At 52.3% G+C, this 27,826-nt stretch overlaps 11 protein-coding genes across 11 annotated transcripts; 5 read left to right on the top strand and 6 right to left on the bottom strand.

Moving 5' to 3' along the window:
* Positions 1 to 3,202: 3,202 nt before the first annotated feature.
* PV06_01842 (uncharacterized protein) lies at positions 3,203 to 4,585 on the bottom strand (the record flags this gene model as incomplete). The annotated part of the gene is made up of 4 exons (XM_016402474.1): positions 3,203 to 3,538; positions 3,618 to 3,997; positions 4,059 to 4,194; positions 4,259 to 4,585. 4 exons carry the CDS (start codon positions 4,583 to 4,585, stop codon positions 3,203 to 3,205), a joined length of 1,179 nt encoding a protein of 392 aa, XP_016266371.1.
* Positions 4,586 to 4,777: 192 nt separating this feature from the next.
* PV06_01841 (uncharacterized protein) lies at positions 4,778 to 6,556 on the bottom strand (the record flags this gene model as incomplete). Its single annotated transcript, XM_016402473.1, has 2 exons — positions 4,778 to 6,446; positions 6,507 to 6,556. 2 exons carry the CDS (start codon positions 6,554 to 6,556, stop codon positions 5,000 to 5,002), a joined length of 1,497 nt encoding a protein of 498 aa, XP_016266370.1. The 3' UTR covers positions 4,778 to 4,999.
* Positions 6,557 to 7,260: 704 nt separating this feature from the next.
* Positions 7,261 to 8,855, top strand: PV06_01840 (uncharacterized protein). Its single transcript, XM_016402472.1, has one exon. The coding sequence runs from the start codon at positions 7,384 to 7,386 to the stop codon at positions 8,647 to 8,649; it is 1,266 nt and encodes a 421-aa protein (XP_016266369.1). The 5' UTR covers positions 7,261 to 7,383; the 3' UTR covers positions 8,650 to 8,855.
* Positions 8,856 to 9,043: 188 nt separating this feature from the next.
* Positions 9,044 to 11,242, top strand: PV06_01839 (uncharacterized protein). Its single transcript, XM_016402471.1, has one exon. The coding sequence runs from the start codon at positions 9,144 to 9,146 to the stop codon at positions 11,133 to 11,135; it is 1,992 nt and encodes a 663-aa protein (XP_016266368.1). The 5' UTR covers positions 9,044 to 9,143; the 3' UTR covers positions 11,136 to 11,242.
* Positions 11,218 to 11,973, bottom strand: PV06_01838 (uncharacterized protein; the record flags this gene model as incomplete). Its single annotated transcript, XM_016402470.1, has 1 exon — positions 11,218 to 11,973. The coding sequence occupies one exon, from the start codon at positions 11,971 to 11,973 to the stop codon at positions 11,218 to 11,220; it is 756 nt and encodes a 251-aa protein (XP_016266367.1).
* Positions 11,974 to 13,143: 1,170 nt separating this feature from the next.
* On the top strand, positions 13,144 to 13,833 carry PV06_01837 (uncharacterized protein; the record flags this gene model as incomplete). Its single annotated transcript, XM_016402469.1, has 3 exons — positions 13,144 to 13,277; positions 13,410 to 13,547; positions 13,616 to 13,833. The coding sequence occupies exons 1-3, from the start codon at positions 13,265 to 13,267 to the stop codon at positions 13,831 to 13,833; spliced, it is 369 nt and encodes a 122-aa protein (XP_016266366.1). The 5' UTR covers positions 13,144 to 13,264.
* Positions 13,834 to 13,909: 76 nt separating this feature from the next.
* On the bottom strand, positions 13,910 to 15,327 carry PV06_01836 (uncharacterized protein). Its single transcript, XM_016402468.1, has 2 exons — positions 15,057 to 15,327; positions 13,910 to 15,007 (listed from the first exon to the last, which is right to left on the bottom strand). The coding sequence occupies exons 1-2, from the start codon at positions 15,196 to 15,198 to the stop codon at positions 14,040 to 14,042; spliced, it is 1,110 nt and encodes a 369-aa protein (XP_016266365.1). The 5' UTR covers positions 15,199 to 15,327; the 3' UTR covers positions 13,910 to 14,039.
* A 212-nt stretch (positions 15,328 to 15,539) lies between these two features.
* Positions 15,540 to 19,221, top strand: PV06_01835 (uncharacterized protein). Its single transcript, XM_016402467.1, has one exon. The coding sequence runs from the start codon at positions 15,912 to 15,914 to the stop codon at positions 19,008 to 19,010; it is 3,099 nt and encodes a 1,032-aa protein (XP_016266364.1). The 5' UTR covers positions 15,540 to 15,911; the 3' UTR covers positions 19,011 to 19,221.
* A 232-nt stretch (positions 19,222 to 19,453) lies between these two features.
* Positions 19,454 to 20,684, bottom strand: PV06_01834 (cytochrome c oxidase subunit 6, mitochondrial). The gene is made up of 4 exons (XM_016402466.1): positions 20,394 to 20,684; positions 20,210 to 20,255; positions 20,013 to 20,130; positions 19,454 to 19,941 (listed from the first exon to the last, which is right to left on the bottom strand). The coding sequence occupies exons 1-4, from the start codon at positions 20,582 to 20,584 to the stop codon at positions 19,802 to 19,804; spliced, it is 495 nt and encodes a 164-aa protein (XP_016266363.1). The 5' UTR covers positions 20,585 to 20,684; the 3' UTR covers positions 19,454 to 19,801.
* Positions 20,685 to 21,292: 608 nt separating this feature from the next.
* On the top strand, positions 21,293 to 23,167 carry PV06_01833 (uncharacterized protein). Its single transcript, XM_016402465.1, has 3 exons — positions 21,293 to 21,949; positions 22,005 to 22,198; positions 22,250 to 23,167. The coding sequence occupies exons 1-3, from the start codon at positions 21,545 to 21,547 to the stop codon at positions 22,680 to 22,682; spliced, it is 1,032 nt and encodes a 343-aa protein (XP_016266362.1). The 5' UTR covers positions 21,293 to 21,544; the 3' UTR covers positions 22,683 to 23,167.
* A 6-nt stretch (positions 23,168 to 23,173) lies between these two features.
* On the bottom strand, positions 23,174 to 27,754 carry PV06_01832 (phosphoribosylformylglycinamidine synthase). The gene has a single exon (XM_016402464.1). It carries the CDS (start codon positions 27,506 to 27,508, stop codon positions 23,390 to 23,392), a length of 4,119 nt encoding a protein of 1,372 aa, XP_016266361.1. The 5' UTR covers positions 27,509 to 27,754; the 3' UTR covers positions 23,174 to 23,389.
* Between the last annotated feature and the right edge of the window lie 72 nt (positions 27,755 to 27,826).

Below are 27,826 nucleotides of genomic sequence, written 5' to 3'. Positions count from 1 at the left end.
GACAATGGACACGGGTTCTCGTGCGGAACCGGGGGAAAGGACAATTAAGGTATCAGGATTTGGAGCCATCAGGTCTCGTTTGATGGGATCAAACAAGTCAATGGACTATGTACAAGACTTCTAGGGCCGCACGAGTGTGAGTGCGAGAGCGCAGGTAATGGCGCTGATGACGCTAGTCCCGATTGAGCCAGACAATAACAGCATGTGTGAACAATAGGGGAGAGATTCAGTCTCTTTTTCGCCAACATTCTATCTCGTAAGATTAAAGATAACGATCATCACCAACATCGACTGTACATGAAGCTATACGCATGCAGTCTCAGCTTACGGTGACCGATTCATCATCTGGGTTTCTCGCGCGAGGTCGTACGAGAGTTCAGTGGAACCAGTGCGCACTGATATGGGGGAACTGGTGAAAGGGACAACGCCCCAGCCGGGAAGCTAATACCAGAGAGTCAAGCTGGAGTCATTAAAGTCATTAGTCGATCAGTAAGCCGACGTTTTCAATCATCGTTGGTGCTGTTCTTCTGGATCTACCTCCTCTCGTCTCCACGCCGGAGTGCGATGCTTTGATCAATTCAGACACAACATGCTCTAAATTGGATTGGTTAGCCATTTTGGGGCTGAATGAATAATGAAATTTTCATGTGCAGTTATGAGGACGATGGATCGTCAGGATCACCATCAAGTTTGCCGGAAATGGTACTTTCTTTTGCTCCGACTACGTGCAATTGTGACTCGTGCGAGATGCTGGTCAGTTGTCACCCTCAGCATCAATAGTGCCAGATTTGACTCTGCGGATACGAATCAACACGAAATCATTCCTTCCGAGCTGGCCGAAGCCAATGATTTTGCCAACCAAGTGCACGCGCGACACAATGGCTGGAGAATCAAGATGCCAGAAGACTGGACCATGAGAAGTATTTATAGACCGCCGAGTCTTGCTCTGGTCCCGGTGATGACTCCAATCACTCACTCGAGACATTTCTCTTCACACGTTACATCTCAGATTTTTCAAACAATCCTCAACCATGGTCTCTGACGGCGCCCACTTCGACTTCATCGTCGTTGGGGGAGGCACTGCTGGAAACGTAGTCGCTGGGCGTCTCGCAGAGAACGCCAATGTCAACATCCTCGTCGTCGAGGCAGGCGTCGGCAACTCTCATGAGGTCGACGAGATCACCACTCCTGCCTTGGCAATGGACCTCCGAGGAAGCAAACACGACTGGGCTTACAAGACCACCATGGTGAAGCGTGATGACTATGAACGTATCGAGAAACCCAACACTCGTGGAAAAGCCTTGGGCGGCAGTTCATCTCTCAATTACTTCACCTGGGTTCCCGGCTGTAAGCCAACTTTCGATCGGTGGGCAGAATACGGAGGCAAGGAGTGGACTTGGGACCATCTGCTGCCCTACCTTCGGAAGAGTGCCACCTACCATGATGACCCCAAGCTCTATCTTCCCGAGCTCAAGAAGATCGGCGGCGGCGGCCCCATTCCGATCTCTCATGCGGAGCTCGTCGAAGAGATGGAGCCTTTCCGCGAGGCTGTGATCAAGGCTTGGAAGTCGAGGGGCGAGAAGGTTAACGAAAACATTTACGACGGCGAGATGAATGGCCTCACGCACTGCTGCGACACCATCTACAAGGGTGTCCGATCGGGAAGCTATTTGTTCCTGCGCAACAAACCCAATGTCACCATTCTGCCCGAAGTCCACTCGAAGCGTCTTCTCCTAGACGCCGGCAAGACCTGCAAGGGCGTGACGGTCATTGACCCGGCAGGAAGAGAGCTCAGCTTTTACGCCGACCGCGAGGTCATCCTCTCCCAGGGAGTTTTCGAAAGCCCCAAGCTTCTCATGATCTCTGGCATTGGTCCCGCCAATGAACTCGAGAGGCACGGCATCCCCGTCGTGGTTGACTCTCCCCACGTAGGCCAAAACCTGGTCGACCATCCCGGCGTCCCCTTCGTGCTGCAGGTCAAGGAGGGCTACGGCATGGAGGACTACCTCATCCGCCCGGGGTCCAAGCAAGCCGCGACCGCGTCGGCCTACAAGAAAAACCATTCCGGCCCGATGGGGTCCGGTCTTCTCGAATTGGTCGGGTTCCCTCGCATTGACAGTTACCTGGAAAAGGATGAAGAGTACAGGAGGGCCAAGGCGGCCAACGGAGGACGCGACCCCTTTTCGCCCGAGGGACAGCCGCATTTCGAACTGGACTTTGTGTGCATGTTCGGCAGCGCGTTCCAGTGGCATTACCCGGTGCCCAAGCACGGCAACTACATCACCATTGTCGTCGACCTCGTTCGGCCCATCTCCGATCCAGGCGAGGTGACGTTGAACTCTGCCGACCCCTTGGTGCAGCCCAACATCAACCTAAACTTCTTCGCCAACGACCTGGACATCATCGCCATGCGTGAGGGGATCCGATTCACCTACGACGTCCTCACCAAGGGCGACGGCTTCAAGGACCTTGTCGTCGCCGAGTACCCGTGGGAGATGCCCCTCGATTCGCCAACGGATATGAAGAGAGCCGTCTTGGACCGCTGCCAGACCGCCTTCCATCCCTGTGGGACCAACCGTCTGTCCAAGGCCATCGACCAGGGCGTGGTCGATCCGCAGCTCAAGGTTCATGGCATCAAAAACCTTCGAGTCGCCGACGCCTCTGTCATTCCCGTGATCCCTGACTGCCGCATCCAGAATTCCGTGTACATGATCGGAGAGAAGGCGGCTGATATGATCAAGGCTGCCCACAGGGATCTCTTTTAGACAGGTAGTTGTCTCAGATCAGTCGTGTCAATGAGTATCGCATTTGCAAGTTTCTAAACGCATACATACAGCTTTGATGCTAATGCGTGATCATCTTACTGTAACGAAGCCATCACGTGCGTAAAGTTCTGTTATATACCTAGTAGTCACTCTTTAAAAAAAAGTAGCTTGTTTGGCGAATATCTCTATTTGTCTATTCCAATATAGTAGGGTCTTAGTAACTAACTATATTAACGATGATTTAACTCATCCTCACCATGCTTGGTTCGAGAGCAAAGATGTGTTATACTCTCGCGATACCATTAAAATGCTAAATTTTGAATATGAAAAAGGTCAGTCAATATAACGACGTCTTATACTCGTTCAAATTCTACGACTTTGACGAGAATGGGCGGCATTGGCAGGCTTCCATCAGACTGTTTCCGTGACAGCCGATATCAATTCAATCTCTCATATCGTCCCGAGGCGTTCAGGCCCGATGCGTAGTGTGGTCTGGTGGGCAGCTCATGGAAATCGCTTTCCTGTAAAATCTCTCCAACGGACGCAACGGTCTGCTTTTTGCGCCACCTTGCTTTGACAGTTGCCATCAATCCGGGCAATTCAGATTCTGGGCCCACTAGAACGGAACCAGGATGTTTGATGTTGAAACAGAGCAGCGCGAGTACCATCGGAACGGCTTCAAGGATGTAGAAACAGGCTTCGGAGGATACCAAGGGGTTATTGGAAGATGTTCCTCCCGAGGAAAACTGGATCAGTCGAAACATGATGCGGACCTGCAATGGAAAGATTTAGTTTAGTATGAACCACATAGGAACGAGATAGATGGTAGAGGGAGATTGGAGTAAGACATACCGTGATCAACCCCAATGTGGCATACAAAGCATACAAAAGGGACCTCCACTCTTTCGCAGACGTCGCACCGTGCAGTTGTCGGATCTTTTCATTCTTTGTCATTTCCCGTTGGAATTTAATGGCCAGTCCGACAAAAATAAAAATGAAGAACTGCTGCAGACCAATGCCCCCCATGTAGATGTGAATTCCCTGCATCTGCTTCGCCTCGGAAGCCGTGGGACTCGCCCAGCTCCCCCCGACGAGCTGGATGACGAACGAGACGAAATCCAGCGACACAAACCCCGCAGCCAGGGTAGACGCAGGTATAGAGAAGAGTGAGCGACCCGGGGTGAAGAAGTAGATCAACCGGCCTAGAACCATATAGTCAAATGCGTTGACCCCTGTTCGATGGTATGAGTATGCCGGTCGAGGGAGGGAGATAGTTTTTCAAACCTGACTTACACAATGGGGCAAGAAGAATGAAAATCTGAAAGACCAGATAGATATTGGCATTCTGCTGGTGGCGGGTGCTTAAGGTGCGAAAGGTGAATGCAATGGTCTCCCAGGAGGCAGCCATGATTATCACCCAGCAAAACTTCTGTGATGGAAAACAAAAATTGGTCCCAAAAACTAGAACATGGGGATGCCGGGGAGTTTCCCACCTTCTTATATGCAACTGCTTGACAGATGTGGACCGAAACCAGGATACCAAACAAAGCGGCGAAGACCAAAGCTGCACCAAAACTGGGATAGTAGTCCCATAGAGCATTGCAAGTTCCAGGAGGAAGATATCCATTTTTGTCGGGCGTAATCGTCTGGAGGCAGGTCGGAATAGCGATGTGTATCGTCTGCGGAGCGATTGTCACATAGCTGTTTGTGACACCACCTTTGATAGTGATCACCTCAGTGGAGGTAAAGTAGACAACTCCCGAAGTGGATGGGGTGCTAGTGGTAGGCGTGGGAGCCGCCTGTTGTCGGAATTGAAGCATTGAAGAAGGGAGAGATGATTGTGCGGGACTGGAGGCCGAGTATGGCTCAAGAACGTTGTTGTTTCAAGGCCGTAGACAAAGCAATAAATGCGATAGGGAGTAACAAGATGGCTCTGGTCTTAGGATGGAGTGAGACCGCCGTGAAGGACGGAAGATTGAACCCGGGCACTTGAAGGCAGGTACTTCTTCAAGAGATATATATTGTCCATAGGAGGGCTCACCAAGGCTGATATAGCCACAAACAAGGTTGGTGGAGGCTCGGAAGTGGATAAAAATTGGTCAAGTCAAATGCGTCGCAAAGTCCGAGCCGGCCAATCAGTGATATGAATATGGTCCGCACCAGCCAGATTTGAAGGTCTGTCTTCTCCAATGCCAGAAGGCTAGGTAAATAGCATTATTGGCGGGATTCTGCCGTTAGGAAAGTGCCATCCAGTCACTTTTCATGACCAATTCATCATCAGGTTCCCAAAACACGGAATGCATTTGCGTCCAGACGACCTCATGGCCTTCGTCATCCTGGCGAATATCCACGCCTGGGTTAAGCATAACCTCCCTGATACGCTCCTCTTCTGAAGGTACTTCGGCATACCTAGGGAGAGAGCTCTGCACGGTGATCTCGCTCAGGGTAATATCATGCTCCATCTCGACCAGACGCTGGCCCACACAATACATCGTGTTCATGTCCCAGAGGTTTTCACGGTCAATCCCCAGTTTCTTCATCAAAGACAAGGCGGCGAGGCGAGTAGGTAGAGACCGGCACTTCATGACGACAAAGTACAGGAGAGGCGTAAAACCCATCTCGCATATGAATTTAGGACGAGGAGAATGATCTGGTGATCCTCGCAGCACCACCTGAGATGCTAGGTTCACTATTGACCGGAATTTGTCGAGATGCCGATCGTACGCCATTTCATTTGGCTCTAGAGCCACGTTTACCCAAATCTGGGTCACCAGATATCTCATCTGAAGAAGGTGACATCTTAATGGGCCACTTTCCAGCGGCGGCTGAGCAGCCTGAAACTCGGAGAACGCATGATACCACGCATGCAGGGACCTTTCGAGGCGTTCTTGCTTCTCCCTAATCGAAGCTGGGACGTCCATGTGTCGCAATGTCCCTAGACGATAATCTCCGGCGGAGCGGATGAATCGAATCGATTCGGAGAGAAGAATGTCGAGAGAGCATTGGGCATCCGCAATCTTGGCGAAATGGTGTTGAAATTTGGCGTCCAGGCCTGCCACATAAGGAAATGACGAGACCGAGCACCCAAAAAACAAAGGAAAGATACTCAACCGACAGAAAATGATGGGGAGGTAATCATGGCGTATAACTAGCGATGGTGCGGCCCTGTTGAGTATCAAGATACCGTTGCGGCAGTGCTCGATGGCCGAGTCCTGATTCCCTTGCAAAAACTCGACACAAATGAAGAGCGCACACACAAGTAACACCACTGCGTCATCCCGAGACGAGAGCAGCTCCTTGATTGCTGAGTTATAATGGCGCACGGCGAAGTAGTCTGTTGATGCAAGAAGTGGCGATTTGTTCATGCCTTGGAACTGCTCATAGAGCGAGCTCAGAGCCACCACCGCATGCCTGACGGCCGGCTCGCGGTGACTCATTTGTAATACCATATTTGTCCAGAAGTAGGCGTCGAACTCGCCTGAGAGGGCCGGGCCAGCCACATTCCGGAAAAAATCAAACGCCCTGGCTTCGCGGCCATGGCTACCGCTCGAAGTCAGGCGGCGTTCTTCGTGTAATGACAGAACAACCCGAGGTTTGGAGAGGTAGCCATCACATCTCCTGCCCGTATCTGTGCACCTTGCGCAGTGTGGCTTTGTCTCGTCGCATTTTACCTTTCGAATCCTGGGAGTGCGGTTAGCGCGGACTCTTTGAGGACTTTGGGAGAAAATAACGTCCACATACTTGCATGTGTTACAGCCTGTTTTGACCTTCGGTTGCCCCTTTCTAACCATGGCATAAGATCAAAATCCAGGGATTTAGAAAGAAAGTCCGAAGTCTCCAGTAATGATCAGCTCCATCGATATAGTATCACGCCGTTCAGGGCAGCAGAAACATCCCTTGGAGCAGGGTCCATTTTAAAGCAGGCGGCCCCCAATTGCTGTGGCGCGTACGGAGTAACTGCAACAGCCTCATTATGGCAGAGTCCGAGCAAGCCAATAGGAACACTGATCAATCCTGACGTCTTCTTCACACCCGTACGGAGTATTACGAGCTTCCGAATTCGAATACAGAGTGGCCTTACCAAACAGCGCCTCGTATATGCATGCTCCACCACTGCGTGTACGGTGCAGTATTAAGAACATGTTGGGGTTGTCGGTAACAACGCAATGGGGCCATAGTGACATAGATTTTCCCACAACACAATGGTACACAGGGAACGAGATTTGCCGGTCACATCTGTTCTCAGGTCAGTTCGCGGTTTCTCAGATGTCTATCGTTACGAGATGCTTTCAATGTCTCGATCTGGTCGCCCTCAACCAGTACTACACCAAGTTACAACATGAGACTTTCGTCCGCTTTGGTGGCAGCTTCCGTCGTACCTCGTAAATGAAGCCAAATTCGGGCCCGAATTGCCAGGGTGCACGCCCGATACCATCTCACACGGGTGAGTCTCAACGTCACTTTATCATGTCTATGAGGCTAAATCGTGTCCCTTGCAACAATATGTACAAAACTTCTATCTTTCTCTCCCCCCCAGACCGTTATCTTTCTTATTCTTACGTGACTGCTCAAGGCCAAGTTTTCTATTTTCCGTCCTCCAACCGTCAAGGGCGCCATAATGCCATCGCAGAGAGTGCTCATCGTCGGGGCAGGTGTGGCAGGCTCGGTAGCAGCTTTCTGGCTGGCCAAGTATGACTTTGAGGTGGTCGTCATTGAACGGTCCAAAGCCGAGCAGAAAGCCGGACAAGGGATCGAGATCGAAGAACCTGCACTTCAGGTTGTAAAAGCCATGGGCATCTTGGACGAACTGAATGAGAAGAAGACGGGCGAGCTCGGGTTCGAGTGCCACGATGAGAAGTTTCGTGTGCACGGTCGCCTGGAGACGGGCGCATTTAGTCCCACGGGCAACCTCGAACTCATGCGAGGTGACCTGACCGAAGTCCTCTACAAAGCTGCCGACGGATCTGCCAATGTGAAGTACCACTTCGAAACGACGATACAGAGTCTACGACAGATACAGGATACAATCATCGTGGAACTTCAGAGAAGAAACGACAAATCCAGTTGGACCGAGGAATTTGATTTCGTGATAGGCGCCGACGGAGTCAAATCACATACGAGAAGGCTCACAATGGGACCCCCTGAAGTCATCAAGTGCTTCAAGCCCGTCGGCGCCTACGTGGCATACTTTTCAATTCCGAAGGAAGATCGGGACTGGCCCTACTCTCGAATGTGCGCCTTCCCCGGCCGGCGGATCATCTGGATCCGGCCGCTTGGAAAAGATGACAAGATAGTCTCGGTGTATCTGATCCACCTTGGTGGCGACCTTCCTGACCTGCACCGAGCAATTGCCACTGGAGACAGGCCGAAGCAGAGGGAACACCTTGCCAAATTATACAGTGGCTTGGGCTGGGAAGCGCCACGGGTCGTCGAGCACATCATGACCGCAGAAAACTTCTACGCGGACGAGCTTGAGCAGGTCAAACTCCAGAAATGGTCGCAAGGGCGGGTCGCGCTCGTCGGTGATGCAGCTTGTGCTCCGACCAATTTCACCGGGTCCGGCAACCAGTTGGCGATCATAGGTGGATGGGTACTGGCTCAGGAGCTGTCGAGACACCGAAGTCCAGCGGCGTTTGAGACGTACGAGAAGAGACTGCGCGCATACGTGGAACAATGTCAGAACATCCCGCTCTGGGGATACGCGCCCTACATTTTCATCCCACAGACAACTTGGGGCATCAAGTGTCTTCAATTGTTTTTCGTATTGATTTCCTGGGTGGTACGTTTCCTTCTGTGGTCGAACCTGTCAAAATTGTTCCCAGAGGGGCATGAGATCAATTTCAATCTGGAGATGGAGGGAGTCGAAGCAAAGACTGCACGGTGAAGATTGTGTATTTGCCGGCACATATAGGGCGCTTGCACTCTCATTGGAATATTTGATCCAATCCCAGATCGCGTCAATATATGAATCTCCCCTCCTGTCTGTATCCTTAGCACACCACTCAATCCTGCTAGCAAGCCATCATCTAGTCACAGCCGTATCGCGCTTCTTCTCACATCCATAGAGTCTCAATGCAGACCTGATGTTATCTCGATCTAGTCTTTTTCAGACAATTTTTGAACCCAGGTGAATATAAAATGATAGAATTCACACCCCAAGTTCAAGCAAACATTAAATCTGAGCAGATAGAGAAGTGGTGGTGGGTATTGGAGGCACTTTGGTAAATTTTTGGTTCTCCGCGTTGTGCGTGACCTTTCGTCATCTCGGGCGCGTTTGGGGAAATCACAAGACAGCTTCGAGGTCTAGACGCAGACACGCAAGTCGACACGAGCAACACCTGGAATTCATTTTTCCAGTGTAGGTGTTGCCAAACAAACATGAAAAGACCATCGAGATCCAGGTCTCACAGACAGCTCGAGCTCGTGGTCGACAGCTTCTTTTTCTGCCCCTCCTGTACGATATGGCGAACCGGTCGACCCGGTCTGCGATCTGGTTTCTTGCGACGAGCCCTCTCGACGACCCGACGAAACTCTGCTGCGATTCCCACCTCACACACGGCCGTCAACGCCACGAAGAATGTGCCCGCGCGCTACAAGCCGCTCCATGAAGCTCTGGGGGAGGTGTGGAAGAAGGCCTCGGCGCAGGTGAACCTGAGTCGACTACAACTTGCGCTGCAAGGTCTCGAGTCGGAGACCCCCGCCACGAGGGTGGCAGTGTTGGGACTGAACGTCCAAGACACGGCGCGGAGGGTCGTGCGATTACTGCTCGCCGACGCACTGGAAGATGAAGGGTCGTGGGAGAAACAGATTCTGGATCCCGGGGCTGCCTTCAGTCACGGCCTGGTGATACGGTATGGTCGACCGCCGAACCCAAACCTACCACAACCCAGGACCTCGACGCCGGTTCTCTACGTGCCTTCGGACGTTCTGCTGAGGAACAACGTCGAAGTATTGGTCTCGACGATCCAGGGTTTGGGCAATGGCGAGCTGCTTCAAGGCGCCCACACCGTCACCGCGGATGCGTTCCTGTCGCCTTCGGTCGGCACGCCCACGGCGGCAAGTGGCAGGCAGGTCGCGATCAGCCAACCTGTACACAGCACGTTGCTCGTCACGAACGGGTTAGGAGAGCTCATGGCGGCCGCAGAGTTGCTCGCTTCTACAAATTTTGTGGCTCCGGAAGACCGCAGGTCGGTCCAGTCGGTGGTGAACCTGGAGGGTACGAAGACGACGGCAGCTCACGGACGACAGGTGCTGATCGTCGATGCGACCAAGGCGGAGGAAGGTCTCGCAGCGATTCGTCGGTCCGTGACCGAGGCGAGAACTTACGAGCACAAATGGATAGATTCTGGCCTTCCTTCGTTGACGACCTGGCTCACCTCTTCATCTGCCGCTCGCTCCGAGGGACCTATCCCGGCAACAGTGAAGACTTTGATAAGCTCGGTTCTCACCAATGCAACGAGGAACTTACAAGCACAGGCTGCTTTAGAAAAGCGATCCAACGCAGCTAGGAGTATAAACTATACGACAAAGGCTACCCTGGAAGACTTGATCGAAGAGTTTTCTCGAAATGCACATCAAGAGCTTCAGTCAGGATTATCGTCCGCATGGGGTTCACGAAACTGGCGGAAACTAGCATGGTACAAGCTCTTTTGGCGAGTCGATGACGTCGGATTGATCATTACCGACCTCATCACGAACGCATGGCTACCACGGACCGAACGAGCCGTATATGAGCTATCTGGCCGCTTTTCCCAGGCAGGAATATCTCTAATGGATGTTCCGCAAAACGGTAATACCGTGGCTCTTCCCGAAACAGAGAAGATTGAAGAGCCTACCCAAGTATTACAAGCCCAAGCAGGAGTTGCGACCGAACCGGCCGTAGAACCAGTGCTGGTCAACAGAACGGGAAGAACAGAGATCGAGATGGCAGCCATTGCACGTCCAGTGCCTTTGTCGTCTTCGATTTCAGCCATTCGTGCTACTCAAATCGATCGTGCCATCACTAGTCTTACCAGTACGGCTCAACAGATTGTGCTCAAGACACTGTCCTTGACTGGTCTCTCAGCTGGACTATCTGGCCTGACATATGTATCCGTGGCGGGCAGCATGTACGAGGCTGGAACCATCGTTGCTCTCGGCACGGCATATGCCCTGTGGCGCATGCAGAGCGACTGGTTGAATGCCACCAAAACTCTGGAGACGGCATTACACGAAGAAGGTAAGACGTTAATTCGGAGGATGGTCGGCCGAATGAGGGACTTGGTTGAGCAGGGTAGCAAAGTTGTCGAAGATGAGGTCGAGGTTCATACACGGAGGGAGGCCGAGGATGCCGTCCTAAGGGCGAAGGAGGAACTTGAACGTCTGAAGTAGTCAGGTAGTCGAGATTCATAATGATCATGTCTGGAGTCTGTAGCACATCTCTACATCACCATCATGATAGTCTTTGACGGACTTAGCTGACTTGAACTGCGTCATCGGGCACGCCTCTTCTGCTCTTGAGGCACCGCGCCCAGAATTGCATCATGGGCAACACCTCTTCCCTGTTCTTGGGCATCGTGTCGCCGGCCTTCTTCCACCGATGGTAGGTGACGAACTCGAAGACGCCCTTGACACGTTTCAAGGAGCTCGAGTCGGCAGCCGCAAGCGGCGAGTTCGAACCCGAAAGGAGCAAGACGGGAGTCCTGTTTGTCGTTTTGCTTGGGGCGGGAAGGGATAGAGGCAACATTCCGCCAATGGCCATGACCCCTCCCAGGGAAAGGGACGACAGTGACGCGTGCAACGGCACCGCTAGGGCCACGGAGCCTCCTTGCCCGTACCCAAAGACGTGGATGTGGTCCGGCCGGTAGCCTTGTTTGGCGATCAGGGTGTCGTGGATGACGTCGCGGGCGACGAGGTCGACGGCACGACTCGTGGGTGATGAGTCCGGGTCGGCGTCGAGAGACCCTGTGCTCGCATCGACGTGAAGATCGTCGGACCAGGAATGGGACGTGCCGTCAGGATCCAGCGGGACGGGGAGGGGGAACGGAGGGTTGAGGGTGATTGTCAGTGCGTCTGGAAGGTTCAGGGCACGAGGGAACGAGAAGAAGTTTGAGGCGTTGTCGCCCAAGCCGGGCAGGAACAGGATCACATTGGTCGGCGTGGTGTTGGGAGGGAGGTGGATTGTGGGATTGAGAGACGTGGGAAAGTCGCTGGCTTCTGGGAGGGGCATACTTGGTTGTGGCTGTGCCTGGTGCGTGTAGGATATTCCACATGTGCTGTACTCGCTAGGAGTTGGATGTGGGTGAGGCGATTCGAAAGTCCACAAAAAAAAACAGGGCACAAGTGAGGCTGTGACAAGTTGTTACCTGTGCTCGCGATCGAGTAATGTCAAATCTCTTCTCGAAAATGGTACAATATGTATGGTCGATCAGGCACATCTAACCGAGTAAGTTTACCCAGGGTTCTTGTACATAATTCGTACTGGTTATGGGGAGTTGGTTTGGTTGTCGTGAAAAACATGTTCCAGCATGACGTCGAACTCAAGCTTCGATTGGAGAACTTGGCATGCGAAACAAGCATCAGCCCCCTGGAGAAACCCTGCAGGGCCCTTGGAACAACTACGGCTTTAAACGCCAGTTTTGAAACAATCATACGTAGTACCCCTCGCCTTACCACACTTTGTTGAAGTGATAAGCCAGAGTGTACAGCATCCTAAGAAGGCACAGTAGTGTTGTACAGACGCTGCAACGAGCTGTACATGGCTACTGTCAATCGCTTTGAACAACGCTAATATAATTCTCTGACTACCATCACCATGTACTTACCACTCGTAGTACTCCGTATTTCTTAGTACATTCCACGATCGAGTCCCCGCTCATCCCGTTTTCTGATCCAAGCGAGCTGAAAGGACAACCCGTTGCGCTGCGGCCACATGAGCCACCACCCGAACTTTTGCATAGCCACCTGCTCGGATGGGTTCCTAGCTGAAAGAAAAATAGTGAAACATTCCGACGTTTACAGCTGTGCCTGGCAGGACAGAATAGAGTCCTCTGACTCGTCGCATTGCCGTACTTTTCCTTGGGTTGACGCAGTGGGTTCTTCACGACCAACCGATCCGAAACAGCTTTGAATGGCCCCCCGGGAAGAGTGAGATGCAGCGAGGCCACGGACAGTGAAAATGGGTCGGTGGGGTTTGGTTCCTATCACCCCCTTCCACGCGTCCAATTGTGAAGTACCTTGAGAAGACCAAACGCAGGACCCAGGTTAAATTCGTGATGGAGGGGCAATAATGACTGCATAAGGCAGGTAGGTGACAATACCGAGAGTGGCACACCGTCCCTTTCGTCCCAGTCACTTTCAAGACGTATATAAACTTGACTAAATCTGCCCCTCGACTTCTGGCACCTTTCCACATCTCACGACCTCTGAAACCACCTCTTCGTACAGTGACACTTCTCACTCGATACTCCAAACCAAACCAAGCCTACCCAAAACCAAATCTATCTTACATTACCGTCAGAATGTTCGGCTTCGGTATGACTACTCTTCACACCGCCCCCCTCCCCCTTGGGATCCAATCCAATTCCTACCTTACCTACCACAGGCAACCCCTCCCCAGATACTAGCAACAAAACTTGCTAACCTACGCATCTTATCTCAAACCAGACGACGCTAGACAATCTCACCAAGAGGTCTATGGTAACGGAGGCTACGACAATCAGGCCAAATTCTCTCACGAACTCATCGCAGGCGGTGCTGCCTTTGAGGGTATGAAGTTGTTCGAGGACCGTCAACGCAAAGAGGGTGAGTCTACTACGATTTCAGCCCAATGGCAATAAAGACAGTCACAAAAGACTGACAAGCAAACTCAGGCAAGCCCGTCTCCCATTCCTTTGCCAAGGAACTTCTCGCCGGATTCGTTGGAGGAGAAGTTGACAAGCTCGCCGAGACCAAGGGAATGAACGAGTATGATGCCTACGAGGCTAAGAAGAGAGCCAGAGAACATGCCGAAAACATGTATGATCAGCACTACGGCGGCATGGACCAGTACAACCCTGACCAGCGTGATGCTCCCAACTTCAACTACTAGGGTGCTTGAAGGTAGCCAGCGGTTGCAGCAGCCTCAACTGATGGACAGAATGGTTTGATAGTGCTAGCCAATAAGTGTCTCGGCATATGCCTCAAATCCAGAGGCCATGAGAACTCAAAGCGGCATCTAAAAGCCAATGATTATCATATCAACCCATACGGTTATTCGTTATGCATTCGAGAATCATGTCCTTGCGTTTGACTATTTCATAACTCATCATCTTCGCTAGCAGTCTCTTCGTCTTCATCGTCTGCCGGTGTAGCAGATCCAGCAGCTTTCTCTGGCTTGTCTGTCACACCTCTCACTTTGCCAGTAGCTTGCCTGGGAAAAGGCAATTCTCGGCGAGGAGGTAAAGTAGTTGGAATCTTTTTCTCCCTAGATTCCTTACTTCTTGTCTGAGATCGGAGGCGTGATGTTGGGGGAACATCCTCGTCTTCATCCTCACTTGCGGTCTCCTCAGGGCCTGGACTGGGAGTGGAGTGCCCTGACTCAGAAGATACATGCTCGTCTGGATTATTGACGACGTCATCAACATCCATGGTCTCAAAGCCGTCGCTTTCTTCCGTCTGTTCTGGCTCTGCCCGTCGTTTTGTCCCTCGTCGTGTACGCGAAGGAGCCGCATCTCCTTTGGCTCCCTGGAATTCTTTGAGTTTGCTGGGATCTGCCTGCGCCGTACTAAGAACTCGTTGCATATTGCGGATTTTCAGCTTCTTCTCGTTCAGCAGAGCAGCAAATTTGGCAAGCAGTTGCTCTTCATGTTCTGCTTTTGCCTTGACCAACTCATCGATTTGCTCCTGAAGGGCGTTGACGACTTCATCCTTCAGTCTTGCCGTCTCTTGAAATTCCTCCGTGGTATTTTCCAGCTCATCTCGTTTGTCAATGACTTGGACCGCCCAGCCAAAAAGATCAATCTCATCGGTATCTTCGGTTTGAGGCAACTCAATAGAGCCTAATTGCTGGGTGATGTCCTCAATCTTGTTGAGTAGGGATATGGTCAGCGTGCCCTTCGGGTCTTTACCGGATACTGAACACTTTACGTCCAGGCTGGTCTTTTGTGTCGCGGTGAGGTTCGGTCCTGTTTTACATCTGAAGAGATGCAACAGGATTGCTGTCCAATCGTCGTCGCTTCCATCGTAGGCTTTGGCTCGCAATTTCTTCAGGCTTCGTTGGCGCACTATTCTATTGATCAGTGCATTCACCACAGATTCAACAAGAGACTCTACCCTTTCCTACATATGCAGCATCACCATCTGTAGCAAGAAGATCGAGGTCCAAGTCATGCCCGCCTTCTTTCTGTGAAATTCTCACCAGCAAGGGAGTTTTTTCTTTGTCGGCTTTCGTCAGCCGAATGACCCAAGATGCCATACTGACGATATCTGGGATCTTCTTGCGAGCTGCGTCATAATTCGACTTGCAGCTGTCTATGTAGTTCTGCAGGTGCAAATGCTCAGACGAGCATCTGGACGAGCATTAAACCAAGCAATAACATGCTAGACTGCAAATTCCTATCCGTATCACAAGAGTTGACTGACGGGTGTCATCGCCCGCATCGCCGCACAGACCATGTCGCCCTTTTAGCGGCCACGCGTGGTGTAGCGCGTTTTACAGGGGAGTCGCCAGCTAATCACATTTCGAGGTCTCTTCCTGCCACAGCTTTTCCCTTCTTCCCTCGTTGTGCACGGCCAACTCTCTGAACCTGTGTCCGAACTCCACCTCAGAAAGCCCGAACATTGACCTCCAGCCTCCTACTGACCGCAATCCTGACCTGCAAAAGAAAAAGTCGACGACTTACAACATCTCATTCCTCATCATCCATACGGCCGCCCGAGGTCGCTACCGCTGCCTCCAAACGGTGGTGCTTCCCTCGACAGGGAGCCGTAAACAAGTCAAAACCAACATCTTCCACGGGTTTCGTCCAACTTTCGCTCAACGACATTACGCCTTCGCAACGACTTCTAACGACTTAAACGATTGCTCGTCTCTTATGTTTTTCCCTTTCATCGATGTCGACGTATTACTTCTCAAGAACTTAATAATCCGGCTCCGTTGACCATACCACGAGAAAGACGGCCGAGATCATGGAACCTCTCACCCTGAGGCCCCGAACCCCGGTCGAAATGCCCGAGGTAGAAGATTGGGACGATGATGATTTCGAGAACCTCGAGGATGTCCACTTCCGTAGTGCATCAACCGCGACTTCGGTTGTCTCGCATCCTCAAACAAACCACCGAGACTCAGTCTCATCGCGCATGTCGCTGCGCTCGGAGTCAAATCAAGGCGATGAAAATTGGGACGTTATTGTTGATGAACAGGCTTCGATAAAAGATGCAGTTGCTCTCGCAAAGAGCAAAGGAATACCTTTGCCATCAAATGTACCGCGTTCGGCTCTGGAAGGGGGAACGATTCGACGATTAAAAGGCAAGGAAATAAAGAAAGCCATTGCCGATGACTGGTCCGAAGATCTCGACTTACCAGGCACCGACATGCCTCTCAAGCTCGCCAAACACGACGAGCGTGATCTCTCGGAGAGTCTGCGACAAATCAGCGCCGCTTTCAGAACATCACCAAAAGCTCCCGATGTGAAGGATCTCCTTGACAATAATACGATACGATCTCCGAAGTCTCGGACAATAGCTACTCCGATAACATTGGAAGCCTTCAGAGATACGGACGAAGATGCTGGATTTGGTGACGTCCCAACGATAAAAGTTGCGAAGCACAGGACTCCTCAAAAGCCATTACTCTTTCAGCAACCCCCTACACCTATAAAACCGGAGACCGACAACATTGAGGATGATCTGGAGTTGCCCACTGATGGTCAACTCAGATTGTCGACGCGAAAGGCTCCTCAAACCCCACAACAGAGCGACGACTTCGACCTGGAATGGGCCGAGGGCAGTCTGGGTACGAGACATGCGGGAACCAAGAGAGGCGGACGTTCTGCTCGTAGTTCTTCTGCTTCAGCTCTAAGCCCAAGCGTTTCGAGTGCTTTTACGGCCGAAAGTGAAGATGAAGGTCTCGATGGACTTGTTCTTCCGGATGGCCCTCTCAAATTCGACGACAAACTGAAAAAGAGGCAACAAGAACATGATACAGACCGAGTATCTCACACCGAAGTCAAGCAGGAGCTTAAGCGTGTTTCTGGCAAAGATGATTTCTTCACTGGTCTCGACATTGGGGATGGCGAGGTTTTCGATCCCGCAAAGCTGACCCTCAATCGCAACATCAAGCACAAGACCACAAGGCCTGCCAGTCCTAGCAAGAGGACCACTACGACGCTCAGTTTCACGACAAGCAACAAACTTCCCGGTCCAACGATATCGAGGTTGCCTAGGTTCCAACCCGAACGACATGAGCGCGCTCGTTCCAATCTGGAACCTGTCTCGGAAACTGGCGCTGCAATCTTGTCATATCAGCGACCAGGTTCACGTCTTGGGCATCAACCGTCCATTTCGGCCATTCCCGCTCCTTCCACCCCTTCTACTCCCTCTACACCCAGCAGACGACTTCTACGGGGCGCCGAGTCACGGCCTGATCTACGCTATCAGCAGCCTACCACCACCAACGCTGATCTTCTGCGTGCTAAGAGATCAATGCCCGTTATGCGTGGTATGCAATCACCCACCAAGACCCCTTCAGCATATGCTAGACCTCCCTCGCGACAAGAAGCAGGTAGCCGTTTGAACATCCCATCGCGGCCAAAGACCCCAACGGCGACTGATCGTGCAGAATCACGTCTGGGAGACAACAGAAAGCCAGCGGTGCCCTTCATCCCAGCCGGTGCATCGGCTGGACAGTCTCAGCATATCAGTATCAAAAGCACCAGCAGCACCCGTCACTACCGTGGTCAAGGTTCCGACGGATCAGGAGACAGCATGTCTGCAGCGCAAAGATCACTATCTCGACTTGCTGGTCTTGGCCGACCCGAGACACCTGGCCGTGGAGGACGCAGTAACCTTGCTCCCGCTGAGCTGGCCGCACAAGCAAAGAAAACAATAACAAAGCCTGCCAGGCGGCGGAATTATGGTGATGGGACCGAATTGGAGATCTTCGACGACCTTCCCACATCGGCCACCCTCGAGTCGAAGTTTACCAAGACACCCATTGCTCGTGGAGCACCTCGAAGTCTGAGAAGCAAATTGGGTCTTTCACACCTTAATCCATCCACTTCATCACTGGGTAGTACCAGGCGCGGAAGTGACACACCTATCCCGGCCACTCCATTGTCACCACCTAAAGGAGACTTCCCAACTACTGCGCTGAACACCACCAACGTTCCTCGCTTTGCTCGTGACACTGCCGCCTCTCGTAACGCTCGAGAACAGCGTCAGATTTCAATGACGTTCCAGAATATGCGAGGCGAACCTCTTCAACCGATCTCTACCAATTGGAAGTCAGCTACCCCAGCTTCCCGACATAGTCAAGCAGGAAGTTTGAGGAAAAAGAAGAGCGATAAGCAACAGAAGCCACATCTCATCAAGGCTCTCGGAGCCGATGTGAATAGACCCAAGTCGGAGAAAGGCATGCACTACAATCCTCTGCTCTTTAGGTGGGAAGGGAACGAAAATGCGTTGGCCCCATTTGATGTGCCTGACTTTCATCCCAGAGGGGGAAGCCCCGGTGCTCTCGCTTCAGGCCAGCCAAGCCCTGGGACCAAAGCCAACCTTGCGCTGATTTCCAATGTCGGTTCGGGTGTGACAGGTGTACAAGTCGTAGGTGGTATGGTATTTGACCCAAGCCAAATGCGGTGGCTGAAGCTCGCGGAAAATGCCGATGCAACCACTGCAGGACTCCGGAGTGGAAGCGTGCAGATTGAAGAAGAAGAGGATGTATTCGCTGGGCTGGAAGACCTCAAAGAAGAAGATGAGACGAGGAGTCGGACTGGCACATTGGGCATGCAGATGCCTTCTGGGACAGGACCACAACTCGACGGCCGACGAGATTCGTTTGGCGATCCCGATGGCGGACATAGTAGTGGTGACGAATGGGGTTTGAGTGAAGAGTTTGACGTTGGGCCTGACTTTGTCAGACGTCAACGGACCGAGGAAGAGCGTTGGCGCAGGAAGGTTGAGAAGTGGTTGAGACGAGATGGAGAGGGTGAAGAGGATGAAGGCGCTGACGGAAGAGGTGGTTGGAGATGGGCAATCCGAGAGCTCGTCATGGCGCAGGGGGAGTAATGAGTGTGTATCACCACTATATTTCTCGGAAGGAGGAGTGGTCGGGTGGACATTGACAGCAAAAGTAGAGCGTGGGAGAGGGAAGCATTGATATCCACGAATGCTTCGAATCCTCTCATGCCTAACGACACTTTATTTAGTATACTCATTGCCTAATTTGCATGAGGTACGTTGATGACGAAAGCATGGTTACGGCCGACTTTTATACTTCTCTTTGATATTCTTTGTGTGTGTGACATTTTGTCGTTGGATTCTTAAAACTACTGTACTTTGATTGCGTATCAAGCTCTAATCGCTGGGTGAAGGGCTGATACTCGGCTCGCTGGATCAATGTATCGAGTATGGGGGATGTGATATTACCGGCAGGTATCATGTGGCATCATGACGAACTGTGTAGGATACGGGCAAGGGAAAAAGATGACATGGGTATGGACAAGAATCATGTGCAAACATCAGAGTAATCCAGACAATGGGTCGGACAGGAACAACAACAAAAAGGCACTGCCCAAAAGAAACCTCTTTAAAACTGTACATTTCTTCACTACAGCGTAGGTAGTCTGATCGCGAGAGAGAGGAAACCCCCGGTTTGGCAGTCTGCAAGGTATGTATGTACTGCTAACTCTTCTTCTTCCTGTTCTTCCACCATCCAGTGCTGCGCAAAACAAAACAGATGATACGACCATTCTGACCCCTAGAAACCGTGGTGGATGGAGTTCCTCTCATTTGTTGTTATACACCATGAGAGCATTCTCGCTTTTTTGCTTCCTCTCCATGCCGCCGGGTCTGCTGGCTTATGAAGAGGTATAAGGGCTGTCGCTCTTGCCAGGGTACAGGTCCTCTTTCAAGTTGACGCCGAGCTCCTCACGCAGTGGTTTCAGCTCTTCCAGATATTCCTCGTACTGTTGGGTGTTTTCGACCTTGGCCTTGATACCTGTTCGGGAAAGTCAGTCGCGCGATCCTTTTGTGTGCGTCAAGCTGTTTTGCTTTTCGCAACCAACGTACCTTCGAATATTCTGACGGCGGTAGGAAAGTCATTGACACGTCGAGCGGCCTTCAATGCAGCTGTGACCACACCGGGCGAAGGGACGAGATCGTAGGCGAATGCGTTGTTCAAGTTTCGCTGCAGGTTTGTGTCAGTCGCGCGGGTTTCTCTCTTTCTTTTTCTTGGAATTGTTGTAGGTTCTGCCTGCTCGTCTTACCTGAAGCTCAAAAACATCCTGCACGGAATCAAACTCTTTCTCATATCTGCCAGATGACTGGTGTTAGCCGAAGCTCTGAATGTTGTAATATTCGTGTCCCGCACGTCCGGGGTCTGCGCAGCTTTTGAACACGGGCTTATATTTGTGGCCTTGTTCCGAGCTCAGCCAAACGGTGTGTTCTTACCTTGCAGAGAACTCCTCGAATGTCTCTTCTTCGTGACCTGAGCTTCTTTGAACAGCTGACGAGCTGAAGGATGATTTCGCGGAAAGGGATTGAGCTACGAGCGGAGCTCTCCTGATGGTTCGGGTGCAAGGTCTGCACAGGGTGGACGCAGCAGGGCGAGCGGCGAGACGAAGGATCGGAAGTGAAGCCATTGCGCAGGCTGGGTCAACTATGGGACTTTTTGTTGTTGGTGGTGGTGGTGGTGGTGGTAGGAGAGGAGAGGATGTCGAGATTCTTTTGGACGGTTTTGGTTGCTTGGAAGTCGATATTGCCAATCGAAGTCACCTCACCTGAGAATTACTGGGAGCTAAAAAGAACGACTTGTGACTGGCTGGGGGGTTGTGACGGGTTGGTAATATATCCATTTTGTCTGACAAACGGATTATGACAGCTGGGTCGCTGCAAAGGCGGGGGACGAGGTTGCCAGACACTGGATTTCCTCGGCCGTACGGTACGGTGCCTGGTATTGCTGTTTTCACAAAAGACATGGTGTCATTGGCTGAATATTTGACACAGATTCTAGGCGTTTTTGCTACGCATCAAAACAAGTACACACTACGGTGTACAACGCTCCTTATCCTTACCGACAGTAGATATATGTGGTGTCTCGAGTCTCATCCTGTTCAAGAGCGCGCTTCTCGTGTTCCTCGTAAGAAATACGATATACGCGCGGATGTCGCTGTACAATCCCTGGTTACAATAAATACATTGCCTACTCGGAGATTGAGGGAAGCAAAAGTGCCAATGGGAAGCCGCGGCTATACTGGAGACTTGGCAAATGTCGTAGTAGTTGGCGCTTTCCCCCTGATCACCGAAAATGGCATTGAGAAATTCAACAATCGTTCAACCGCGTTTTCTGACTTCATCCCGCTCCATCCATCTCCGTTTACCGTGCGGCTTTATTAGACACACACCCTCTTCACTTCCTTTCCCCCTTCGACCTTTTTATTGACCCTCGACTCAGCTTCGAGACTTTTGTTTTCTTCTTCTTCCTCTACTCGCCATCCCGGCTTCTTTGTCACCTTCTGTCGCTCCTTTCTGCGCTCGCCTGGTTCGCGCATAGAAGCTCTTTTGTTTTTTTCTCCCTTCTGTCCTCCTCGCGTGCCTTCAGAATGGACACCATCAAGTCTCTTCCTCTGCCTACCCTCGATCGTCCTTTCGGCATCGAGCTATGGCCTATTTTCGCCAAAGGCTACCAAGCCATCTTTGGCTATTCCCCGTCCGAGTTCAGATTCGAACAGGGAAAGACTCCCATGTCGACCTGGCAAGAGACGGTGATCGCATTGGGTTCATACTATGTTATAATTTTCGGCGGGCGAGAACTTATGAAGCACCGCAAACCGTTCGTCCTTAATGGACCCTTCATGGTTCACAACTTCTACCTGACCGTCATCAGCGGTGGACTTTTGGCACTCTTCATTGAGCAGCTTCTCTCCACCGTGGTGCGCAACGGCATCTTTCATGCAATCTGCAGCTACGACGGTGGTTGGACCGATCGCTTGGTCATGCTCTACTACGTAAGTTTGTGCTCTCAGCGGCGCGCCCCATGACACACAAAACTGACATGCGCAGATGAATTACCTTACCAAATATCTCGAACTCATCGATACTGTATTCCTGGTCCTCAAGAAGAAGCCCCTCACATTCCTACATACCTATCACCATGGCGCTACTGCCCTCCTTTGCTTCACTCAGCTTCTTGGCAACACTTCAGTCTCCTGGGTGCCCATCACCCTCAATTTGACCGTCCACGTGGTCATGTATTGGTAGGCATTAATCGGTCTTCCCTCCCGAGAGAAATGGCTAACACGAGTCAGGTATTACTTCCAATCCGCCCGTGGTATTCGCATCTGGTGGAAGAAGTACATCACCATGCTCCAAATCATTCAATTCGTCATCGACCTGTTCTTCGTCTACTTTGCCTCCTACACCTATTTCGCTAACAGCTATTTCCCATGGGCTCCAAACTATGGTACTTGCGCCGGAGAAGAGTTTGCCGCCTTCGCTGGCATGGCTATTCTCAGCTCTTACTTGCTCCTCTTCATCTCCTTCTACTTCGCAACCTACCGAAAGCAAACCGTTTCCGGAAGACCTAGGAGAAATACCGGAAAGGAAGCTCTCATTGCCATGAAAGACTTGCCTCTTCCAGATCCACACAAGCTCCAGGAGGAAGAGAAGAAGAACAGCAGCAACGGTGCTGTCACGACTGGACGATCTAGCGGACCTACCACCAGATCACGAAAGGCTTAGGAAGCTGATGTGGACGACCGCTTCCGCGACGATATGCTTGCTTTATTGAAAAGCGCTAAACAAGATCAACATGCTTTAGAAAGACGAATCAGCGAAGAAGTGGTCCGGCAACAGCTGGGCTCTGTCTTTTCGGATCGTTCGGAATCCGCTTGCATGGATTCTGGCTGTGAATAGATTTGGGATAGGGCCCATTTTAGAATCATCTGGACAGAAGACAGCCTGGATCATTAGACGAGGTACGGCGACGAAGAGAGACGGGGTGGAGACGAATGCGACCGGGAAGGGTGTACAAGTATTGGCGTCAGCAAAGATTGGAAGCCTGCTCGACTTCGGGTTCAAGTCCAACAGCGCATCCACGGAGTCGGGTTTTGCTTTGTATTTGTGTAATTACTGCATACTCACTATTAATGCATGAAAAGTAATGTGCAAGGAAGCAGCATTGTATAGCACAGGAAATAAAAAGATGCAAAAACTTTCTTGAGCAGATTTTCCTTTTATTAAATGCCACGTCCGTAAACTCATCAGCCTCGTGGCTCAATACCTCTATTATCTTTTGCTATCAATTTGATTTGATCTAGAATTTCAAAAGAACTGACCCCTCGACAGGCAGCACGGGCGCACAAAAACCATCATCAAAGTAACCGGAACAAATGATGGAACTGAAAAACAAGACCTGGGAATTCCTTCTTCCCAAACCCTCTCTACTCTCACCCTACCCATCTTCTCGCACTCTGGAAGAGTCTGGCCCAGGGACCGTACTCGCCCCATTCGGTGCTCTTGCCGTCGGGGATGTAGCTGCCGACGCCCTGCAGGATGGTCCGTTCGGGGTGCGGCATCAAGGCCAGGACGCGGCCGTCCTCGCTCCGGACGCCCGCGATGCCCGAGGGGCTCCCGTTCGGGTTGGCGGGGTACGCGGTGGTGGGCTCGAGGGACCGGTTGTCGACGTAGCGGATGGGCGCGAGGTGCGACGCCGCGAATTCGGACGCCAGCTGCGCGTCGAGGGCCCTGTTGCCGTTGTCCGCGTCGGCGAAGCAGGCCCGCCCCTCGCCGTGGGCGACGGCGATGGGCAGGCTCGAGCCGGCCATGCCGTGGAAGAAGACGCTCGGCGGGAGGCCGCCGTCGTCGGCGACGATGCGCACCATGCACACGCGGGCCTCGTACTGCTCGGACTCGTTGCGCTCGAAGCTGGGCCAGTGGCGGGCGCCGGGGATGAGCTCCTTGAGCTTGCTCAGGACCTGGCACCCGTTGCACACGCCCAGGGTGAAGGTGTCGCGGCGCTCGAAAAAGGCCCGGAACTTGCGCCGCGCGTCCGGGTGGAAGAGGATGCTCTTGGCCCAGCCCTGGCCGGCGCCCAGGCAGTCGCCGAAGCTGAACCCGCCGGCGAGCGCGAGGCCCGTGAAGCCGCCGAGGTCGTGCTCCAGGCCCAGGTGCGTCTGGTGGGATTTGGGGTCGAGGATGTCGCTCATGTGCACGTCCACCGCCGTGAAGCCGGCGGCGTCAAAGGCAAAGGCCATCTCGGCGTGGCCGTTGGTCCCCTGGTCGCGCAGGATGGCGACGCGCGGCCGCGTGGTGGGGCGGACGATGCTGAGCAGGCTCGTCTTGTAGCTGTTGATGTTCTCCTTGGGGTTGTAGGTCAGGTTGTACGATAGACCGGGGTCGGAGTCGTTGCCGATGTTGGCGTACTCGGCGTCCGCGCACCCCGGGTTGTCTCGAAGTCTTTGCATCCAGTAGGAGGTGTTTGACCACTTTTGTTGCAGTTCTGCTCGGGCGCCGCGGTAGATCAGCTTGCCGCCGTGGTAGATTGCCATGTTTTGGGAACTCGACTTCGTGGAGACGCGGCCGATCTTGTGGATCAGTCCTGGAGGAGGGCCGCAGGTGGCGAAGCATGCTTTGAACTTGTTCTCGTCGGCCTTGCGGACTTGGAAGACGGCGCCGAGTTCTTCGTTGAACAGGCACGAGACGACGTCCGGCGTGTTTGGCGTGGGGCAGATGTCGTTGATCATGAGTTCGATGCCGCAGCGACCGGCGAACGACATTTCTGCGAGGGTGGTGAAGAGACCGCCGTCGCTGCGGTCGTGATAGGCCAGTACCAGGTCTTGTTCGTGGAGCTGCTGAGTCGCGTCGAAGAAGTCCTTGAAGAGGTTGACGGAGCGGATGTCGGGAGATTCATCTCCGATCTGCTTGAAGGATTGGGCCAGGATGGAACCGCCCATGGCACGGTGTGCGAGACCCAGGTCGACGAAGAAGAGCGTCGACTCGCCGACTTCGTTGTACCGCTTCAGTTGTGGCGTCCATGTCTTCTTGATGTCGAGGACCGGTGCGAATGCGGATATCACGACAGTCAGCGGGGCAGTGACTTCTTTGGCCTCGTTGGTGTCCTTGTCTTGCCATTTCATCTTCATGGACATAGAGTCTTTGCCGACGGGAATGGCGATGCCGAGCTGTGGGCACAGGTCCATGCCCAATGTCTCCACGGCTTCGTAGATCGCTGCACCTTCGCCAGGATGCGAGGCTGCCGACATCCAGTTTGCGGAGAGTTTGACTTGATGCAGGCGATCGGGTAGATCTGCCGCCGTCAGGTTCATCAGGGACTCAGCGACAGCCATGCGGGCCGACGCAGTAGAGGAGATGAGGGCGAGTGTCGGTCGTTCGCCCATTGCCATGGCCTCGCCAGTCTTGATGTCAGATGTAAGTGAGGTGGCCGTCACGGAGACGTCCGCCACGGGAATTTGCCAGGGGCCGACCATTTGGTCTCTAGCGGTCAAGCCACCGACAGTACGATCGCCGATGGTGATGAGAAAAGACTTTGAGCCGACAGCGGGCATTTGCAGCACGCGGTCGATGGCTTCTTCGAGTAACCCGTGGGTAGATGCTTGCGGAACATACATGCTCAGGCTGGTATCGAATGCTGGTAGGTCGACCTTTCTAGATGTCACTGTGCGGGTCATCTTGGGGGGCTTGCCAAAGAGTACATCCATTGGCAGATCGATAGGATCCTGGTGACCATGATTTGAAGGGTTGTTGCGGTCGGTGAGCTTCAGTGCCTGCTCGTTGGTGGCATGGCCTACGACAGATATCGTCGATCGTTCTCGGTTTGCGATCGATCTGAATTTGTTCATGTCATCCGGATTGACGGCTAGGACATATCGCTCTTGAGCCTCACAACACCAGATCTGAAGAGGGCTCATGCTATTGTCCGCGCAGTCGACTTCACGAAGTTCGAACTGCGCACCAAGTCCCGAATCCTTTGCCAACTCTGGCAGAGCGTTGGAAAGTCCACCAGCACCAACGTCGTGGATGAAAAGGATTGGGTTCCTTTCCGGGCCAAGGGCTGCACAAGCGTTGATGACCTCTTGTGCTCGTCTCTGCATCTCTGGATTTCCTCGTTGGACACTGGCAAAGTCCAGATCCGCAGATCCCTCACCAGAGCCCATGCTAGATGCTGCACCACCACCTAGACCTACAAGCATTGCCGGACCGCCCAGTGCGATCAGCCTTGCACCCTCCTTGACAAGATCAGGATTCTTCAGGGCAAGTTCAGGTCGGACAGTGCCCACGCCACCAGCAATCATGACGGGTTTATGATAACCTCTGATTTCAGAAGACTCCTTGCCAGTTTTCATCTCTGTGAGTAAAGTTCTGAAATAACCAGTAGTTGCAGGTCGGCCAAACTCATTGTTGAAAGCTGCTGCACCAATAGGTCCTTCAAGCATAATGTCCAAGCTGGTAGCTATGTGATGAGGCTTACCGTAGTCAAGCTCCCATGGTTGGTGATGGCCTGGGATCAGTAGATCAGAGACGGTAAATCCTGTGAGGCCGGCTTTGGGTTTTGAGCCACGTCCAGTTGCACCCTCATCCCGAATTTCGCCACCAGAACCTGTCGCTGCACCTGGAAAGGGCGAGACAGCGGTAGGATGGTTATGGGTCTCAACCTTGGCCAGGAAATCAACTCTTTCCTTGATAGCTTTCCACTGCCCGTTAACATCATCCGGAGCCCATTGACTTCCTTGGCTGCCTTGTAGCACCGCTGCATTGTCACTGTACGCGCTGATGGTTCCCTCACTGGTCACCTTATGGGTGTTCCGGATCATGCCAAAGAGTGTATTGAACTTGGTTTGACCGTCGATGACCCATGTTGCATTGAATATCTTGTGTCGACAGTGTTCCGAATTAACTTGAGCAAACATGAAAAGTTCGACGTCTGTCGGATTTCGCGGAACAGACCCATCTTTGGCATATGCCTCGGCGAGATAATGTATTTCTGAAGGGTCCAAAGCCAGGCCAAGATCCTTATTCAGTTGTTCCAGGACCTCCGTAGGTGATTTGCCATCCTTGTAGAGGTCGTATGTTCCCAACGTACCGGCTTCCTGGTGTAGGAAAAGCATGTCGAGATCTGGCTCACCTTCAGAGATTGTTTCAGTCATTCGGTCGTGAAGAATATTCAAGGCGGCCACATCCAACGTCTTGTCATCTTCTAAATTGATGATGAGTTTGATGCCGCGCTCGATCCTACGAACGCTATGTCGTAGCCCACAAACATGGGCAATACTGGTTGCCTTTGTACTCCAAGGTGAAATAGTGCCTGGTCTAGGCAAGACATAAAAGGTTTGGGATAAGCCATCATGTCTTTCGAGGCCATTGTTTTGGAGGACGTTGGTCAGTAGCTTTTCTAATAGGGTACGGTGCTCTGAGTCAAGGTCGTTGACCAGTTCAACATAGTGAACGTATTGTCCTTGAACATCTTTCACCCCAATCTGTGCGGCCAGAGCCTGGCGACGAAAGTCGGAAAAGGCGGAGCCGCCAGGAATCACACAGATCTCGGACATCGAAAAGGCTATGTTGCGAGTGTCCTGCTTGTCGCTGGACACAGTCGGATCGTGTGTATCGTCCTAGAACATGACCAAGACCCGAAGCGCTAGTAGTCAGGCTGAGTATGCTGCCCGATAGATTGAATGATCGTCTGACACTAGGCAATTGTGCGCAGGATCAGGTGGACATGCTCGGCAGGACGAAAGCTGACCTTGGTCTGAGTCGACTGCCACAATTAAAGCCGTCGTTTTTCTGGTCATCTGAGCCTACCTAATAAAACTTCAACGTATCAAAAAAATCTTCTAGAGAGGTGGAAAAATTGATGCCGGCGGAGG

The sequence above is a fragment of the Exophiala oligosperma genome (genome assembly GCF_000835515.1).
Source record: "Exophiala oligosperma strain CBS 72588 unplaced genomic scaffold supercont1.2, whole genome shotgun sequence".
In the NCBI taxonomy this organism is placed as follows: Eukaryota; Fungi; Ascomycota; class Eurotiomycetes; order Chaetothyriales; family Herpotrichiellaceae; genus Exophiala; species Exophiala oligosperma.
Note: the sequence above shows the minus strand (reverse complement) of the source record. Positions and strands in the feature narration are given on the sequence as shown.

Bases quoted from the DNA above. Each gene is read 5' to 3' on its own strand.
- PV06_01834 (XM_016402466.1), bottom strand. From the start codon at position 20,584: ATGGCTTCACTTCCGATCCTTCGTCTCGCCGCTCGCCCTGCTGCGTCC. The intron at 20,256-20,393 runs GTAAGAACACAC...GTCATCTGGCAG, and splicing joins TTCGAGGAGTTCTCTGCAAG to ATATGAGAAAGAGTTTGATT. The intron at 20,131-20,209 runs GTAAGACGAGCA...ACAAACCTGCAG, and splicing joins AGGATGTTTTTGAGCTTCAG to CGAAACTTGAACAACGCATT.
- PV06_01839 (XM_016402471.1), top strand. From the start codon at position 9,144: ATGAAAAGACCATCGAGATCCAGGTCTCACAGACAGCTCGAGCTCGTG.
- PV06_01840 (XM_016402472.1), top strand. From the start codon at position 7,384: ATGCCATCGCAGAGAGTGCTCATCGTCGGGGCAGGTGTGGCAGGCTCG.
- PV06_01832 (XM_016402464.1), bottom strand. From the start codon at position 27,508: ATGTCCGAGATCTGTGTGATTCCTGGCGGCTCCGCCTTTTCCGACTTT.
- PV06_01835 (XM_016402467.1), top strand. From the start codon at position 15,912: ATGGAACCTCTCACCCTGAGGCCCCGAACCCCGGTCGAAATGCCCGAG.
- PV06_01833 (XM_016402465.1), top strand. From the start codon at position 21,545: ATGGACACCATCAAGTCTCTTCCTCTGCCTACCCTCGATCGTCCTTTC. The intron at 21,950-22,004 runs GTAAGTTTGTGC...TGACATGCGCAG, and splicing joins GCTTGGTCATGCTCTACTAC to ATGAATTACCTTACCAAATA. The intron at 22,199-22,249 runs GTAGGCATTAAT...AACACGAGTCAG, and splicing joins GTCCACGTGGTCATGTATTG to GTATTACTTCCAATCCGCCC.
- PV06_01836 (XM_016402468.1), bottom strand. From the start codon at position 15,198: ATGGCATCTTGGGTCATTCGGCTGACGAAAGCCGACAAAGAAAAAACT. The intron at 15,008-15,056 runs GTAGAGTCTCTT...TCAATAGAATAG, and splicing joins TGCTGCATATGTAGGAAAGG to TGCGCCAACGAAGCCTGAAG.